Source organism: Balearica regulorum, chromosome 9, assembly GCF_011004875.1.
Source record: "Balearica regulorum gibbericeps isolate bBalReg1 chromosome 9, bBalReg1.pri, whole genome shotgun sequence".
In the NCBI taxonomy this organism is placed as follows: domain Eukaryota; kingdom Metazoa; phylum Chordata; class Aves; order Gruiformes; family Gruidae; genus Balearica; species Balearica regulorum.
Window position 1 is genome coordinate 15,975,465 of NC_046192.1, and position 17,611 is coordinate 15,993,075.

Below are 17,611 nucleotides of genomic sequence, written 5' to 3' on the forward strand. Positions count from 1 at the left end.
TAACAGTTCCTATCTCCAACCTTACTCTCTGCCTAACACAGAGTATGTGGCAAGAATAATTTTTTTCTTAGTCCTGCTTAATCCCTTTCTCAATGGATCTTCTTTGGCAATTCTAAAGATGATTTATACCCAAGAATAGCAATCCAAGGAATTTAGCTGACATGGACTCAAGTCCAGGAAGGAATATGTGAGATTTAGAAAACGTCAGCTAGGAATCTGAGCATTGAGATGTCAGCAAACAGCTCTTTTCAGCTATATTTTATAATCTAGAAAGAAGTGGAAAGCATGAAACAGGATTTAAGATAACCTGTTTTACTCTGAAATGGAGAGATGTTTACATTTTACCAGAGTGAGAAATTCTTGTACCTTTAGAATTGGATGTCTATCTGATTATGCCCCATGCACTCATCAAGAGGCTAAAATAAGGCATATGATGCAGATGGCCTAGGAAGTAATGACTTCATCTTTGGATGCTTTCCTATGTTATGCATAGGGAGGAGTGAAATGTATTCATCAGCTTAAAGGAGGAAACTAGAAATCTCGCCACATTTCAGGATCTCCCATACAATGAAAACATGTCTAAATATGGTGCAGAGATAAGAGAAAGATTAATAAAAACATCAGGACAAGTACTAAGGTATTATCATAGTTCTTATTCAGGCTAACTCCTAGTGAAGTCAGTAGACATCTTCTCCCAGACAGCAGTTCAAATAAATTCTAGGCTTGTCCCATAACTGTTAAATCCTCCCTTCATCTACCAAACACACACCCTCTTGAAAGAAATGTGCAAAGCAAACTGTCTGCTTTTCATGGACTGCTGTTGGCATCTCTGGAAGTTTTATTTTCAATCCAAAAAATCTGACAGTCCTTGCTAGGATAATGAACTTCTGCAAGTTTAAGAAATAAATGCCATGCAATTAAACTATATACATATTTTCTGTTCCCTCCTATCAGTGGCACTGTGCACAACTGTGAGAGCGTTCTGACCCGATGAATTGAATTTGTTATTATTTGAAAATGCAACATTTGTAAAATGCAATGTGAAAGAGATTTTGCAGGAGATCAATTCCTTGAGCGTTGAATCATTAGTCAATGACAGTCTTGTCATGCTGTGATGCATCTTCTGTATTTCTGTAACGTTTCCAATACAGCATCAGTCATTCAGAACAGAAGCACCTGTAGGCAGAAAAGCAGTACACATTACTTTGTCCCATGTCAGAAATGCAAGGCTTGGATAAGCACACTGTAGGGTGATCTACAGGAGATGGAAAATGTTAGAAATACTTGTTTTCTTGTAGGGAAGGTACTAAGTTCTAATTTAGGGCATTGAAGCTAAATTGACAGTCACAACCCACATTTTAAGAAGCTGTTATTCCCCAAGCCACCCTTTCCAAGCCTGCTGGCATGACTTGAGTACCTCCATGTAACTGAGAACAGGGGGTGTGGGGTGGGGGTGTGTGTATGTGTGTGTGTGTGTGTGTGGGGGTTGTTCTCTGAGCCTGCCAGCACCCAGGGTACTTTGGCTTACTTGCAGGAACTGCTAACCCTTGGTGTTGCCGAGACGGCTCACTCCAATCCGGTCGAGAGGAACTCCAAACCGTCTCTTAGGCAGCTCAACCACTTTTCTGCATGGGAAAAAAAGCAAAGGAGGAAGGAAAGAATTGGGGAAAGACATCATAGGAATAATCAAAATGTTACTACATCTGTGATTCCTCCATTCATCCCACTAACAACTTTATTGTTGAGGCAGAACAACTGTGCAGGAGCAGCCAAAGATGTGAGTGTTTAAAAATAAGATGCTTTACTTGTCTTACAAAAGAATAGGCAGGAGTTGCACCTGTTTTACAGACTGGCTGACATTGATCCACTATCCCTGATTTTATTTTAGCAAACAAGTAATTCTCAGGTTAACTGTTATTCATAAAAGAAAGGAGATACACTGCATGTATCAAGAGGAATTGTTTCATGCATAGTAACATATACTTCAGGTGATCCATTAGCCTGGATCTTTGAAATCTCCAGGGCCAAGTGGGGCTAAGGTAAGTAAGGAGGTAGAAAGTGTTGCACAGTAACAGGGGAGACAAGTCAGAGGAGCCCTAGAAAGATTTTCCTATGGGTTCTCCTGTAATGCATGGTTCTCAAAATTGTATAGTAGCAACCTTTTGATGAGATTGAAAATGGGAATTTTTTGTTTTGGCCTTTTCCTCCATATGATATATTTCCTGATGATTTAATGAATGAGGGCATGAATAAAGTGTGAAAGAAGTTCTATGCAGGAATATTTTATTATAATTTTTTTTAATATAAAAAAGAAGTTTTCCCATCTTAATTCAGCATTTTTTGAGCATTTTTTCTACCAGCAGAAGTTTTATTTTAATTAATTGTGAAAATGGTGAGATTTTTTTGCAGCTGAGAATTACCTCAACTTTTGCCCTTGGAAATACTTTTGCCAGCAAAATGCAGGTCTAAAAGAAAACCTGGAAAATTAACTCTTTTCTTTACCAGTCTTTGTCAAGAAAAATAAATAAGAAATTTTGTTCTTTAAGTTTACAAATGCGAAGTAACTACCAGGAGAAAATGCTATGGTGCACTTGAGTCCAACTTTAATTGGTAGCACTCCCATGGTCCCTCAGCCTTTGGCTTTGGGGGGTCTGCACACCCTCCCAGGACTATCTGTCTAGTCCATGGTCTCCTCTGAGCAGTCTCCTTTCCTCTGGGCTGAAGCCCAGATGCATCCTTCCAGCATCAGCAGCCCATTTCACGCTGCCTCTTTTCTAGCTACTTTTCAGATGAGGTCAAGAAACAGGAATTGACGGTGTACCATGTATGCAGGGAGCACCACGTAGCTCACACTGGAGCTGCTACAGAACACCGCAAATGAAGGGAAGCCCTCAGTGTCCCTTCCTCAAACACCTGCGTACCCAGCACCGTTGCACTAAGCCATGGGGAAAGCAAAGGGAAAGCAAGCCAAGGGCTGATGCTCAGTCTGTGGCCTCAAGGGCAGCACTCTTTTCCCCCAGGTATAAGCTCAGGCTGGTGGGGGGCTGGTGGGAGACTTGGGCTGCTGGACTCATATTGAGTCTGACTTGATAAAAAGGGGAATTAATTTCCCAGATTGGATTATGGGGGCGTTTCTGCACCATCAGTTGTAACACCGTCATGCTCTGTAGTTAAACAGAGAAGGAAATCGTAACCTCCTGCCAAGGGAAAGGCAGAGCAGGCAGGCAGTGCAGGCAGTGCAGGCAGTGCAGGCAGTGCAGCTTCCCCTCTTGTGGCCATCCCCAGCCACGACAGGACAGTCACCGCTCCCCCCCAACATCCCGCGCCGTTCCCATCTTCCAAACCAGACTGTGCTTATTTCAGCACTTAGGGGCAAAGTGATGTTTCCTATTTAAAGCAGCCTTTTCTAAGATTCCCCGAGTTTCTTTCTCTCCATCTGTCTATGGATCTTTCTACCTCTTCTAAAGCCTCATGTCTTCTTGCATGCTTTTCCCTTGCTTTCAAAGCTTTATAAATTGATGTTGATGAGTAAGATTAGGAACTGGGTCCTCCCGTAACTGGTGGGTGCCACAACAATGTGTGACATTGACTTAGATTTGAACTGCTCTTTTCCAAAAGTTTCTGTTGTGTTGCCAGGCACTACACACACTATATTAATTCAGGGGGCTGAATCTATTTAACAGCTTTCACACTTCAAAAGTTATTATCTGGTCTCTAAAGGTAACCCTCTCAGCTGGTACAGGAATGGGCCGTTATTTACTGTGTGCACAGCAGTGACAGGGTGCTCAGTCCTTCACTTTACTCCTCTTAAGCACAGCAGCCTCTGCCCGCTTCCACCTTTCTGCTGTTTCGTAGCCTGCATCTGATCTGTGGTCCATGCTGATGGTAGCACCTGACTATCAATGCAGTGATCAAGGCAGCTCGGATGGTTCTAATAAATGAGTCAATCCCAAACTCAAAAGCTAATCAGCTCCCCCAAAGTGATAATCTCAACGCGAAACTGCAAACTGTGCTGATGATGCTGGGAAAGGAGGAATTTTGTACAATGTGTCACTCATTTGCATGAGCTCATTATTCAGAGACAAGCTGTTAGAAAACTTGGACAATTTTAACCACAATTTCTCTTTTTCATGTGTTTTTTTCCCCTTGTACTGCACATAGAATGAAACAAGATTTCCACCCAAAAAGCATGAGACAAATTGGGAATACCACATACTTTTGCAAAAAAGGCACAGCAGCTTCAAAAATGACCTTGTATTTCTTCCCTTGAAAAGGGAAAACATGCTAAAGAGCAAATAAAGAATGAGTTGGTTTTGATCTCTTGAAGAGATATACAGAACAGAATAGTTCTACTCAAGATTTTAAGAATTTCATATTTTATCACTTTTGGCTGCAGTCAGAAAGTCCTAGTAGCAGACTGAGTGGATAGATGGAAAAAGAAGAAAATATTGCAAGACTCTGTTTGAAAAAAAATACTTGTAATGTTGACTGGCTCTTGTGAATACTTTCCATTTCCAGATTAAGCTTTAAACATGTTACTAAATACTTTGTGGCACTGGGGATTCCATCCAAAAGAAGACAGTTACCAGAAGAAGGGAACAAGACAGTTAAGCTCTTTCAGATACAGCAAACAGCCCCTTGAGCTTTGCCCCAAACTCACTGGCTCTCCTGACTCATATCAAGCATCATTGCTTAGCCCCATTATAAACATGTTTATCTTCAAACGTGTACTGTGAAAGCACTGCTGTACTGCTGTATTGATTAAACCCTGGCTTATCATAAATTGATCAAGATCTTGAAGCCCATTCTATTAACTGTCTGCCCATTTTCACGATGTGTTCTTCATCTTGCTATTCGAGACACGCACACCACCGTACCTTCTCTTCGCTCCAGCCTCGGGAACACCTAGCCCTGCCCTTCTGCTTTTGAACCTCAGGCATATTTTTACTTGAAACAATCTCACTATCAAAAAGGCTGTTTTAAACTGAATGCTAGTTCACATCAGTGGGAAGAAACGTACTAAAAAAATGCATATGCTTGCATGGGTTTTGTTAGCTGTATGGCACTGTGGGGATAAATGAACTAGTGCATCTATTATTCCTCACAGCTGAAGGATTACACACCATGAAACCAGAATGGTTTCTGTAGAGATTCTGATACCCTGACCAGAGGCACCTCACAACAACAGTAAACCTGCTGGTGGCTAAAGGTAACCCATCTGTACCCAGGACACCTACCAACAGCCTTCTTCCCACTTTATCACTGGTAGGAACATCTAAGAATTTACCTCTGTTTGCCTTTAGCATCCACAGAGGTTGAAGAAATCCTGTCAATCGGTGAGCCAAATCCTGGGAAACTTCTCTTCTTCTTGGTCTCGCTCACCTCATTCTCCAGAGACACCAGCTCATCAAGAAGGAACAGTTTGGCTGCCAGGTTGGTGGCTGACTTCTCTTCACTGGCAATGGGATGTACTCCCATGCCCAGAGCAGGGGAAGGCTCCAAAGGCTGCAAAAGAAAGGGGGGATGTTTGCTTGCTGCTCAAGTTCCAGAAAAAAACATTTGAACCAGTGTCAGCAGCAGTCCTATAAATACGTAATCACTAGGATACTAAACCTGGGCCAATGCTTTAAAACAAATTTCCTTCTGCAAAATGTGGCCATTTTCCACCCAGAGGAGTTTGCCATAAAAGGTTGGGATATTTTTTTGATAGAATTGAACTCACCTTCATTATTATTGCAAGAATTATCAAAATTTATTACTTCACAAAGCCTGTTTTTGTAGGCCAGCCTGCTATCCCTATCTCAGCAGCATGATTAGTATCACTTATAGCATGAGCTGGGTAATCTAATCCTTTTTAAAAATGCAATCACCTTTACCAGGCTCCGATATCCATCCTCATATTTTTCAGAATACTGATTTTCATTTTTAAATGAAAGTTAATAAATAGTAATGAAAACTTATACAGAACTTTCCATGCAAAGCTGACAAATTAATTAGTTGTTATGCAAAAAATATCCCAAGATAGATTCATTCAGCATTGACATTTAAAGAATTTATGCATTAACACTATGTGGGGAGGAGGAAAGGAAAGAACGGTATGTTGACTTGACACAGAATTTTGAACCTTATTTATGACATTACACTTAACACCTTTTCAATACTGAACTCTACTTCGCTATCCCGAATAGCTGAGAATATTGGGGTCTATCTAGAGAGAAATAAAACAAATCAAAGTGAAATATTTGCTTTGAAAATAACGGAAAAATATAGGGCAGCAGCTTGTCTACAAAAGCAGGTGTCAGGCTCAAATCATTCTCTCTTCAGATTAAATGTTTGCCTTCTTGCTCCACTTGATCTTCACGGAATTAGATAAAAATTTCTAACCAAAACTTTTTATTACATGCCTTGAAGCAGGTTTTCCTCTGTCTTTAGAAGCATGCCACTATCTTTCTTGTTCATACACAGTGGGGTTAGTACAAATGTAAGGAAGCCGTTCCATGGATGATGTAATATGCTTGCATCTACTGCGGTCCACACCATAGTTGTGGTGATTGCATTTCCCATTACTGATGAGTGGCATAACCAGTGATGGAGTGTATAAAACTGTGACCTTTATATAAGGAGGAGAACATGACCACAATGAACACACAAATGATGTAGCACTGTTAATACTTTCGTAAAGGATCTCATATTGTCCTCTGACTTGACTTTCTATGACCTTCGAGTGCACTGAGCAATCCTTTCTGTTCTCTTCCAGGGTTATAAAACTTTCATAGAGGTTTGCAACAAATTTATGCCTTTAAAAAAGACTGAACTCTCCCCCTGGTTGGTGAGGATAAATATCTACAATAACATTTGAAACTAGAAGGTAAAAAACAGCCTCTGCTTTTCAGTACTTTGTGCAGTTCCACTTACTCTATCTTAAAAAGGATATAATAGAATCATAAAAAGGAAAGAGACAGCTAAAATGATAACCAGAAGACGACAACAGTTTTCCTATGGTGAACCACTGAACAAAGTACAACTTCACAAATAAACAGAGGTAAGCGTGGGGTGCAGGGGGTACAGTGGAGGGTTTATAAACTTATGAACAGCAAAGAGGTGAATAAAGACTAGTAATTTTTTGTCTCACGAAAAATTGCTCCTCAGTCCACCCAGTGAAGTCACCAGATGGTAGATTTAAAATAAATATAAGGAGCTACTTTTTAAACACAGCACACAGATGAAGTAGAATGTATTGCCAAAGGATGTCATGGATACCAAGATTTTAAACTGTTTCAAAGACAAATTCAGGCCCATCAGCAGCTAAAACATGCCCTAGTCCAGTGCAAGTCTCTGGATCAGAAAGTCTCTGAAGATGTTCTGTTCTTATATTCTTTTCACAAAAATCTGTCATTGATAGAGACAGAATACCAGGAATCTGTGGCATCAGAACAGCAGCTGCTGCAGCACTGATGTAGGGACTGGTTCCCTCAAGCCCTATTTTCTGTAACAAATACTATTTTGTATAATCAGGGCATGCTCATTTGAAGACAGAGAGCAAGGTAGAAGGATCCATCAATATTCTTCAGTATGCATCTAACTTCTAAGCTGATCTTAAAAACCTATGTAAAGATCCCACAGTCAAACAGTGCTACTTTGATTAAACTTTTAAATCCTTGATTTTTTTATGCCATTAAACCATTACATAAATACCTTTCCTGCCAAATCTGTTTTATGTCAAGATGACATAAAAAAAAAAAAAAAAAGAGAATGTAGTAGAATTATTTTCAGGTGCAAACCCTGCATATCATACTAGATGAAATGCAAGACAGTTCTCCCACTTTGTCCACTGCTTTCCTTTGCAAGCTTAGGCAAGTTACTTTGCTCCTTCCCTCTCCTGGTCTCTCTGTCTCCTTTAATTTGTAATGTTTGTGCAGGTGGTCTTCTCTCAGGGATCTCCTTATGGCTTCTCAAAGCTGCAGACTTCTCATGCTATTATTTGTCTTTAAGAAGCAGCAAACCTTCCCTTCAGTGTTAGAGGAGTTTGCTCCCCCATCCCCATCACCTCCTTCCCCTCTTCAAGAAGTTCTCTCTCTGTCTAAAGTCACTGGACAGTGTTTTAACCCACAGAAATCCCACGGTGTTTCAGGAGAGGTTGTGTGAATCTGGGTGAGACCTCATTCTGTCTGTCCTTCCAGAGCCATGCCATTTGCATCACTCCTTTCACTGGGGAAGTTGTCCTGCTTTGCCCTCGCAGAGTCAATACCGACTGTTCACCTACCAACACAGTTTGGAGACCCTGGCATCTCCCACACCCTGTAGCCAAGAGCAACCCAAGGAAGATCAGGGTTACGTGACAATCACCAGAAACATTCACCTACCTCTGGAGCTGCCTCCACGAGGAGCACTGAGCTAGAGTGCCGCTGCAGCAGGGTAATCACAAGGGCCAAATACACCACTACAAGCTGGAACTGCAGCATCTGCAAAGGAGAACAATCTGTTGATGACGTCACAGCTGCATTCCCAGGTGAACCTTGCTCCAAAGGTCTTAAAGAAGTGAAAGCAAAGGGAGATTCTGTTCCCACAGCTGTTAATATGTTATAGAGTCACTGCATAAAACCCAGCAACCAGGCAGTGTCAGCTGAATGCTCTTCACCTTTGCATGCAGAATCAGCTCCCTCCTCTTTGCTCCTTTACAGGCCTGCAAATCTTTCAAATTCCTTTCTGCACAATGGCCCGGTCCTTGCAGTGGCAGCAGTAATGAATGCGAACTTGTGCTAAAACCAGATGAACTAGACACTGACATATAAGCAGGGAGACTTTGGCTCATAGCCACCCAGGTTGACCCAGACCCTCCCCATGTGCTGGATAGGTGCTTACAGCGGTTACAGAAATCACATACCTCTCCAGCAGCATTTTGAAGGCAAGGCTGCATTTCACCAGTTCTCAGCATGTGTTAGTGTTAGCCACAACTCCCAGGATCTTCTTGGGATCCTGGAATAAGTTATCCAGCTCCCACACCTGGGAAAAGCTTACATGGGAACCCATCGCTAAGACTGGTGCTGATCTGACCGTGTGCCACAGCTGCAGAACTGCAGAGTTGGCAGAACAAAGCCTTCAAGTAATGCAGGGAGGGTCAAGTTTTGGGAGGATCAGGAAGCTGCTTGCTGCAGGGGTTTCTTTGGCCATGGGTTTAGGCTACATTGTTGAAGCCGTTTTTTGGATCTAGTTCTTAAAAGTTGATGCACCTCCAACTCACCCGGGTGGGAACATTTCAGCTGATGTTAATAAGAACTAGACTGGGGTCTCTAGTGCCAAAGGTATCAACTAATTTGCTGATTACTCTGTCAGAGTAATTCAGAGTATAATTCAAGCCTGATTGTGCCATTCTTTGCTGACTCTGCTTGGCCAAAGCAGAAATAGAAGGGATGTATAAATACATTTCTATGATGTATGATAGTTGTTTTATCCTCTGCATAGAAAAATTCCCGTTAGATCAGGCAGAAAACACATGGTAAAAAAACATTTGGCTTTGTACTTTCCCCTCCACACTACAAAAGACAAAAAAGCCACAAAAGTGTTTGGAGTCTAGTTTTAAGAAGTAGAGATACATTTGTAGTGTTATTTCTTGAAACTCTGTTCTTGCTTGGCTTTTTCAATACATTTTACATGTGCTTCTGTTATTTCATTACCCCATTTTATATATATATATTATTTTATATTGTCCATGAGGGATCAGTTACGAGAAAGAAAGCTGCTGGCTGTTCTGTAGGGGTGAAGCAGACGTAGTTCACTGGAATCAAAGGACAAAGTCAAAGCAGTAAGCCAGGTGGTACCACTGTCCCTCAGTCTGATGGCAGCAGCCGTTAAAGTCAGACAAGGGTCTGTCTGGGTGTTTTTAAAGCTGTAACCCTCTACAATGTATATTTTTGTATGTGGGCGTGCATTGAAATTTGAAGTAGTAGTCTACTACCTTCACAGGTAACCACATCCTGATTATTTGGATACAGAGACGTAAAAATAAATGGCAAGGTTAAAAACACATGTTTATTATGGTTTAAGGTCTATGCTGGTATTCATTCAACCCAAAGACCAAAGAGCTAAAAATAGCAACTGGTACACTAATCAAAATAAACATTAAGGCACCTGCAACACAAAAGACATTTGATTAGCTGGTCAGAACTTGACGCCAGTGAAATTAGAAGCGGAGGAAATTGTAAGGACTTAAAACTTGAATCTAGTTCCCATGGAAATGAGTAGCTGAGAAGCCATCTCACTGGTTTAAGAGGGAGCAAAGGGTTATTCTGGTGGAGCAGCTTAGCTCTAGAAAAGCATTTGCAAAACTAAGGGTGCAATGAAGACTATGTAAACATAAATCACACTGTCCTCTGTCAGTCTGAGACTTAGCTGTCCACCTTCAGCCATGTCATAGGATCTTAGATGTTAAAAGCAGCTGTTGCTTTTTCTCCTTGAGCTCATCTGTTGCAATTGGGTAAGCAGAACCCTCCTGCCAAAAGGGGTTTTCCCAGCCATGCACTGGTTTTTGCTTCTCCCCTTCCACATTTTACCTTGACCCATTCCAAGAGAGACATAAACTGAGGCTTGACAGTATTTGTTACTGAAGGAGAATAAGCAAAGCTCTGACGACCACACGGACCTTTGCAAGATGCACCCTTACCAAGTGCATTGAATTTCCATCCTCCTCCTGGCAAACTCTTCACCACCAATTTCACCAAGATAGGTCAAGGGATTGGGGTATAATTCCCTGTCTTTAGTATCTCAGGGTCTGGTCTGGTGTTATCTGACATAAAATATGGTTTACCCTTCACTAAATGTAATTGCAAGTCTGAAATTCAAACATAGACATGTGTTTTAGTGATATTTTAGCTTGAAATGTGTCAAAACTAAAATTCCTCATATAATCAGGTATCTTTATTGCAGGTCCAATTAAAATAAAATTAAAGATAAAAGAGAGAACATTATTCTACCTTATCAAAGCAGGATAAACATTTAAAACTTTTTCTTAGGAATCTGTGTGGAGACATTTTCCAAGAAAAAGAGCACAAGAAAGCAAAATTCTTCACTAAACAGAAACCGTTAAGTCTCCAACATCAAACCAAAGGACTTAAAAGATGTTTTTCTTTTAAAGAAAAAAACAAAAAACAAAATGACATCCTGAAGATAAGTGGGCTGAACAAACCCCAGACAGCATGCAATTCATCACCAAGCTCCAAAACCATTGCCTGTCAAGAATGGTAACAGCTGTCATTGTTCTTACCCATTTGAACTATTATATTTCACATTACTGTAGAGATTACTCCACAAGTATAAATCACAAGAGCTTTATTTTTCTTGCTGGCCTGTTAGCAAGAGAACTGAGGCAAGACATCATGCCTTGCACTGCAATCTTTCACTTCAGCTGCCACTATATATTGATGACTATGCTCTGCTTGCTGTTGTAACACCAGCACGGGACATGCCCGAGCTCACCTGCAAATGAGGATCTTGCTCTCACAGCGAGAACGTTGTGGCTGAGCCCAGAAGCCTTGGGGTTTCGTGCTGTATGCTCCCAAGCTGACCTGATGCAGAGCCAAGGCACGACTGTCCCATAGGGAAGCTCTGAGCAGCGTCCATTAGGACTCCAGGCCTTCTGCTATATGAGCACTGGGATGGTACTGGTGAGCCTCCATCACCTGTTAGCCATGAGGATCTCTCATACCATGCAGATTCCAACCAGCTGGGGGAAATCACATCTGTCTCTGCGAGCCAGTTACTGATGTATTTTGTTGCTGCTCCAAAGCCAAAAAATAGAAAATTAACTGCTGCTACCTATCTTAATCAAATGTACCATTGAGTCTTAACATTGGCCTCACCAGCCTTGGATTGGACACCTGATGGGAATCTACCTTATGGCCAATAAAATTATGATGGATGAGTATCTTACCAAAAGAACAGCTTATAAATAGCTTGTGCGAAGCTCTAAGAATAAGTCTGCTCTTGCTGAAACAAATTTGCCCTACTTTTAAAAGTTGTAGGATGGAGCATACTCATTACCACAAAGCCAAAAATATGCCCACAGCAGCAGTCCTAGTGATTTCAGAAACTCCTAAGAGACTGTGTATATCTCAAGTGTAATTTTCTAGTTATGTAAATATCAAAAGAAAGGGAGAAAAATCAAAACAAATCCCACCCTCAGAAAAAAAAGCAGAGTCCAAAAATAGGTTAGAGTGGTGGTTTCTCATGAACCCACAGATGAGATATGGACCACTTCTTATGTACTGCTTTCTAAAAAGATACTGAAGCAAGACAATGAACCATGGGACTTTGTGGCAAAATGAAATGTAAACAATGTCAGGCACTTTATGTTATTAATAATGTGTTTCCTGGAATAGGTGTAGATTTTTAAACAATGCCATATATTTTATTAGATATATGGCACAGACACTGTCAACTTTTACAATGTAAATTTCCCTCTATTTTCTGTTTCCCAACTATGCAGATAAGTAGATGCAGGTTGGTTTCATGTGACGTAACCCAGAGAGAACGAAAACTTAACTTTCATGAAGTTATGCAATAAGCTTAAGACTAGTGGTTTTGAGAAAACACCTAGGTATTTCTGTGTCCCAAATGAAACATTTTATCTGACAGTATTTCAAGGTCAAGCTGGTTCCACTTTCTGAAAATGATGTTCCTTAAAGGTTTTTCAAGACACATCTTCAGATTAGTCATTGCTTTTTAAAGTCTTCATTTCAATAATTGCATTCATTGTAACAATAAAATTTCCAGTGTCTGGTCTTAACATGTTTCCATATCACCATGACAGTCATCTTTGCCTGGATTTTACCGAGTATCTATTACAAATGCTGACTCAGCTATTGATAGCTGCGTTTTTGATAGATGCACATGCGGTCAGAGGATATACAAGTATACAACTGTTCCTACCATCTGTACTCAGATAAAACAGATTCAGTGATGGCTTAGTCTCTGCAGGCCTTGACTAGTCTCTGCACTGACCCTGCCCATGGAAGGCGCAATGTTTGTGGGAGCAGCACAGGAATCGCACGGCTCGTGAAGAAAGGCTGAAAATGTCGCACTCTGGTTCCCACGAGGAATATGGAAACTACAAATGAACGCAGCGGGGGACATTTGCTTGACAGACACAAGCATGAATCTGGAAAAAATTAACTGACACAGGTGGACAAACGCTTGTGGAAGACTAGTCAGTCATGGTCCTCATCTCTTCATTTGAATAAAGAACATGAAACCAAATGTCCACGCAGAACAAATAAGGATGCTTCTCTTTAGAATGGGCAGGAAGTAGACAAGTTGGATGTCTTGCAAAACTGACTACACTGTAATAAAACCATTTTTATCAACAGATTTTCAGAAATTTAAAATGCCAAACTCACTTCAATACCATAAAAGTAGGAGACCATGAAGCAGGAGACACAAACAAAAGTGATAAAGCCCATCTAGAAGCCTATTAAATAGGCTCCTTAAATAAGGGACTATTAAATAAGAGGGATGATATGAAGTGTAAGAAAATATCTCTTAATGAGAAGAACCTATTTCCACCTTTCCTAAGTGAGATAATTGAGCAAGCTGCAGTATTCTTGGTACGCACAATGGAAAACAAAACATCATTAGACTATTCTTCATTGCCAACAAACTCTCAGCCCTACACTATATATATATATGTACTGACTGAACATGCCAACTTCTCTTAATGTCTCTAACACCTTTACATTTAGCTTTCTTCCTTCTTCTTTAGCATAAGAATTACAAACTGTTTGTTGTTAGAGTGCCATCTTCAGCATTTGAAGTAAAAATAAGAAACCTTTCTATCAATAAAAATCAAGACATATACTGTGGGTTTTTTACATTCAGAAAAATCATCTCCTTTCCTAACAGCACTGGAGTGATAAGCAGAAGTTCTACGTATTTGGTATGAGGAGCATATTATCAGAACATGTTATCAATACAAAGACATAGGCGATTTAAAGTCCAGTAAATACAGCCTTCAAGATAAGCTCTTAAGAAACAAGAATGGCATTGGTATTTATTAACAAGACAATCACACACAGATGCTGATTTACTGGATAAACACTTTTCAGTGTTCTGATCAAGGATATTAACTGAAGAAGAGAAGTCAATCGCTTGGTGAAGATGCATTGCAAATGGAAATCAGAGAGTAATCTGTTTCTCTGGGTTGAATGGGAAAGCTGCAATCACTTGCAATCTTTTTTAGGGTCAATCAAGACAGTTCTTGCAACTGTTGTATGGTTCAAGTTTTTAATTTGCCAGGTAAGAAGCCCAGAGAGGTATACTTATCATTCATCCAAAGAGTGAAAATGAAGACCTAATCTGCTGAAATAAGTGTGGCAGGTCTTTGTAAATACCGAAGAACACCTGGTCCAGCCAGATACATTTCGCAGTTTTCCCATCATTTACACCATAGATTCACCTGGTTTGGTATTGGGGGGTTTTTGCCTCTTATTCCTCATGATATTCAAAGTATTTTACATGAAAAGTAGGTTGAGCTGCATTTTGAATACAGGTGAGCAGAGACAGATAAATATAATAATTTGCCCCAGGCTTCCCGAGTGAATCAGTGGGCAGGGGCACAAAATGTTCCTGCAGTTCCTCAGCTTTCAGCTCTGCACTCTCCATAAGAGGACAGTCGTTCCAAATTGAAAAGCCAAGTAAGGAAAGCTAAAGGCACTGTGTGCTTATGCTTCAAAAATTAGTGGATTCTGAACTTTACTGTAGCCTCTGGACATCTAAATGAAAGGTTATTCACATGTATTTACTTGTACAACTCCAGTCTGGGAGGCAAAAAGAAACAGTGAAATAGTTTTCAAGCCAGAATGGAGAAATTACAATGACTATCACTGAATCAGAGTCTGCCTTCATTTACAGTGGTACAAAGCTGAAGCAATCAGATCACTGGATAATGATAATTACTCTGGTACTGTAGGAATGTTTGTGTAGGGTTATTCTATTATTGCAGAAATGTGGCAGAATCTGGATCAACATTTATCTAATATAGGATATATATAAAAAAAACCCCACCCTTTTACAGCTCCATAAATTAAAGAAAAGAATTTCCCTAAATCATTTATCTTTGTATTACATGCAACAAACTTATCTACCACATATGGTATTTAGAAATGCAGAGAAACTACTCTGTCATAGCTCTTTAGCTTATTTTAAGAAGTAATATGCATTTGACAATAACAGAGGAAAATCCATAACAACATAAAGAGACAGCAGTTTACTGCAAAGTACTGCAAAAGCATGAAAGTAACTAGTCACTGTTGTAAAATGCAGACACATCTTGTTTAAATATTGGCTGATTAACTGAAAGAAATAAGTTTCCACTGAATAAGTTCCATTTTGGTAGCAAAAATACCAAGTGATAAGGATCTTACTATCTTAATCTCAAACTGGAAAAAGAAGCTGTGCTTTTCCCATCAGACATGAGCATGTGTATACCTTGTGTGTGCCTGTTAATTAAAAAAAAAAAGTTACCAAAAAAAAAAAAAAAAGGAAGAAAGCACAGAAGGGAAGAAAGCTTCTGTAAACAGAGCAGAAGACACAAAACATCCCCAACCCATCTCTGTCCTCACTCATCTTACCTTGCATTGGATACAAGCAATTCCAGCCTTAATGGTCCTGCTATGTTCTTCACCCTAACTTATCCCTAATGTTCAGCTTGCTTTCAGAGTTTTTATAGTCTCTGCTGTAGGCTACAAACTCCAATCCCTGCCTCTGCTTTCTCTTACATCATTTCTAAAGATTTTCCACTGATCCTTGCCCTAAACCTTTCTCTGTCCTGCACTCTCACACACATACTTGCCTCACATTTGTTGCATTTATTGCTCTGATCAAGATGATTAGGTTATAATTAAAGGTCTAGGGTTTTGTTGTTTTTTTCTCTTCTTCTGTCAAGATTCAGACAATCATGGGAGTGGAAAGATTTTCAGCAGCATCACTATTTCTCTAACCTCTCACTTTTGCAAACTGCAGTACAGAAACCTGAAGTCCTGAATTTTTATTTATTATTTTTACTGTATTTCTCAGGGACAACAGGAATAACTTTAGAAGGACTGCATTAACTTCAGGAAGAAATTAATTAGTGCATTTTTAGTAGACGAACACTATTGTAAGATAAGCATTAGGAAAGGGGTGTGTTTTGTAAAGCAAATTACAAGAACTGAAGTCTTTCAGACATCAGTCTTTCAGTTATCAAAATGATTGTAAAGTACCAAGAGACATGAAGCTGCCTACCTGCCATCGGCAGTACCAGAGGACCTATTTCTTTCCCTGTTTGCCTCACTAGAATAAGTCTATCTTCTCTTTTGCCCCCTTTTTTTTTAAATCTCAGTTTTTAATTGATTCACAGCAATTGTAGACCTCTTTTTGGGTCTAAAATTCCAACCTGTGCAGACTCCCTAACAACTCATAGTGACTTTATTCTCTAAACAGATAGGCATAGTGTTTTCAAAATTGTTTTTACTCTGACTTGCCAAAAGCTCTTCCTACGAGCAACAGACAGTAAAAGGAAATTTCAAATGCAGCTTCAAAATAGGTGGGAAAAATTTGCCAGCCAGGGAGCAAAACCTTTGATTTCATCATCTGTCTTGATCAGAATGATTAGAGAAAGACAAGAGTTTAATCATACTGCAACACAGCTCATTTCCCAGACGAAGATGGCAGCCGAATTTTGCAGAGCTGACATAAAAGTGCCAAATCAGGATAGTTCATTGCAAGGCATGTCTTTGCCACACTCCCTGGCTGAGGTATAAGGGGGAAACCAAGTAAATCGACAACAAGAGGCTGGTTTTGGTCATGAGCACAACAGAAATGTACAGTCCCAGAAATTAAGGAGAGGCAAAGCACGTATTACTATAGCATCTCTCGGTACAGGCAGATACGGGAATACGGCCCAGCATAGTGCTGCAAGAATATGCATCAGCCGCACGAGCGCCCACACTGACGTCAGGCTGGAGCAGGCAGGTTGGACTGTTTTCCATCCCAGAGCAGTGATGGCAGCTGCAGAGGTCCAAACGGGCTCTGCGGACACTAGAGCTGCAGCAGAACCAAAAGGGCAGAGCCAAACAATGCCAGACTGCTGAAACACAGCTGGAAACGCTGCCGCTAGAGGAGAACTGGAACTGTGCTCTGTTTTAAAGTGCTACTTGCATTTAGATGGAGGCTTCTTGCTAGAAGTCCAAGGACACAGCAGTACTTTACTGATGTGTATAAAACATGTGAGCAGGATCTCGGGAAAAAGATAACCAGGATTTAACCAGAAGATATTACTATATTTAATGTTACCATTGCTACATATGACCATGAGGTGTTGCTGACCAGCTGCTGCAGTCCTAGGCATTCAGTTCCCGTCTCTTTTTTTCCTGTTGGAAAGACACAAGGTGGCACCCACAGGCATTTACTCTTGCTGGGAGTTTTTACAGGTCCTATCTCAAGCTCTTTAAAGCAGGATCTCTGTAGGGCTCCATTCTGCCACCACCGTTGGTGCGGATGAGGCTGGTAGGAGGCATGGGCTGTGCCACTGGAAGCTGATGACAGACAACTCGATGCCTGTAACGTAGGCATTGCAGTATTT

The 17,611-nt window shown here is 40.5% G+C and overlaps 1 protein-coding gene across 5 annotated transcripts in view; it reads right to left on the reverse strand.

Annotated features, from left to right (window-relative positions):
* Window positions 1-323: 323 nt before the first annotated feature.
* Window positions 324-17,611, reverse strand: part of OSTN (osteocrin) — a 53,134-nt gene continuing 35,846 nt past the window's right edge. For 3 of the 5 annotated variants that reach the window (XM_075761850.1, XM_075761851.1, XM_075761852.1), the window contains 4 exons: window positions 8,364-8,462; window positions 5,288-5,505; window positions 1,529-1,625; window positions 324-1,176 (listed from right to left, as the gene is read on the reverse strand). In XM_075761850.1, coding sequence (XP_075617965.1) covers window positions 1,541-1,625; window positions 5,288-5,505; window positions 8,364-8,462 — 402 coding nt within the window. In that variant the 3' untranslated portion in view covers window positions 324-1,176; window positions 1,529-1,540. Of the gene's footprint in view, window positions 1,177-1,528; window positions 1,626-5,287; window positions 5,506-8,363; window positions 8,463-10,660; window positions 10,808-15,620; window positions 15,688-17,611 lie in introns of those variants that run through there. The other 2 variants (XM_010305559.2, XM_075761849.1) reach the window with 2 other exon arrangements.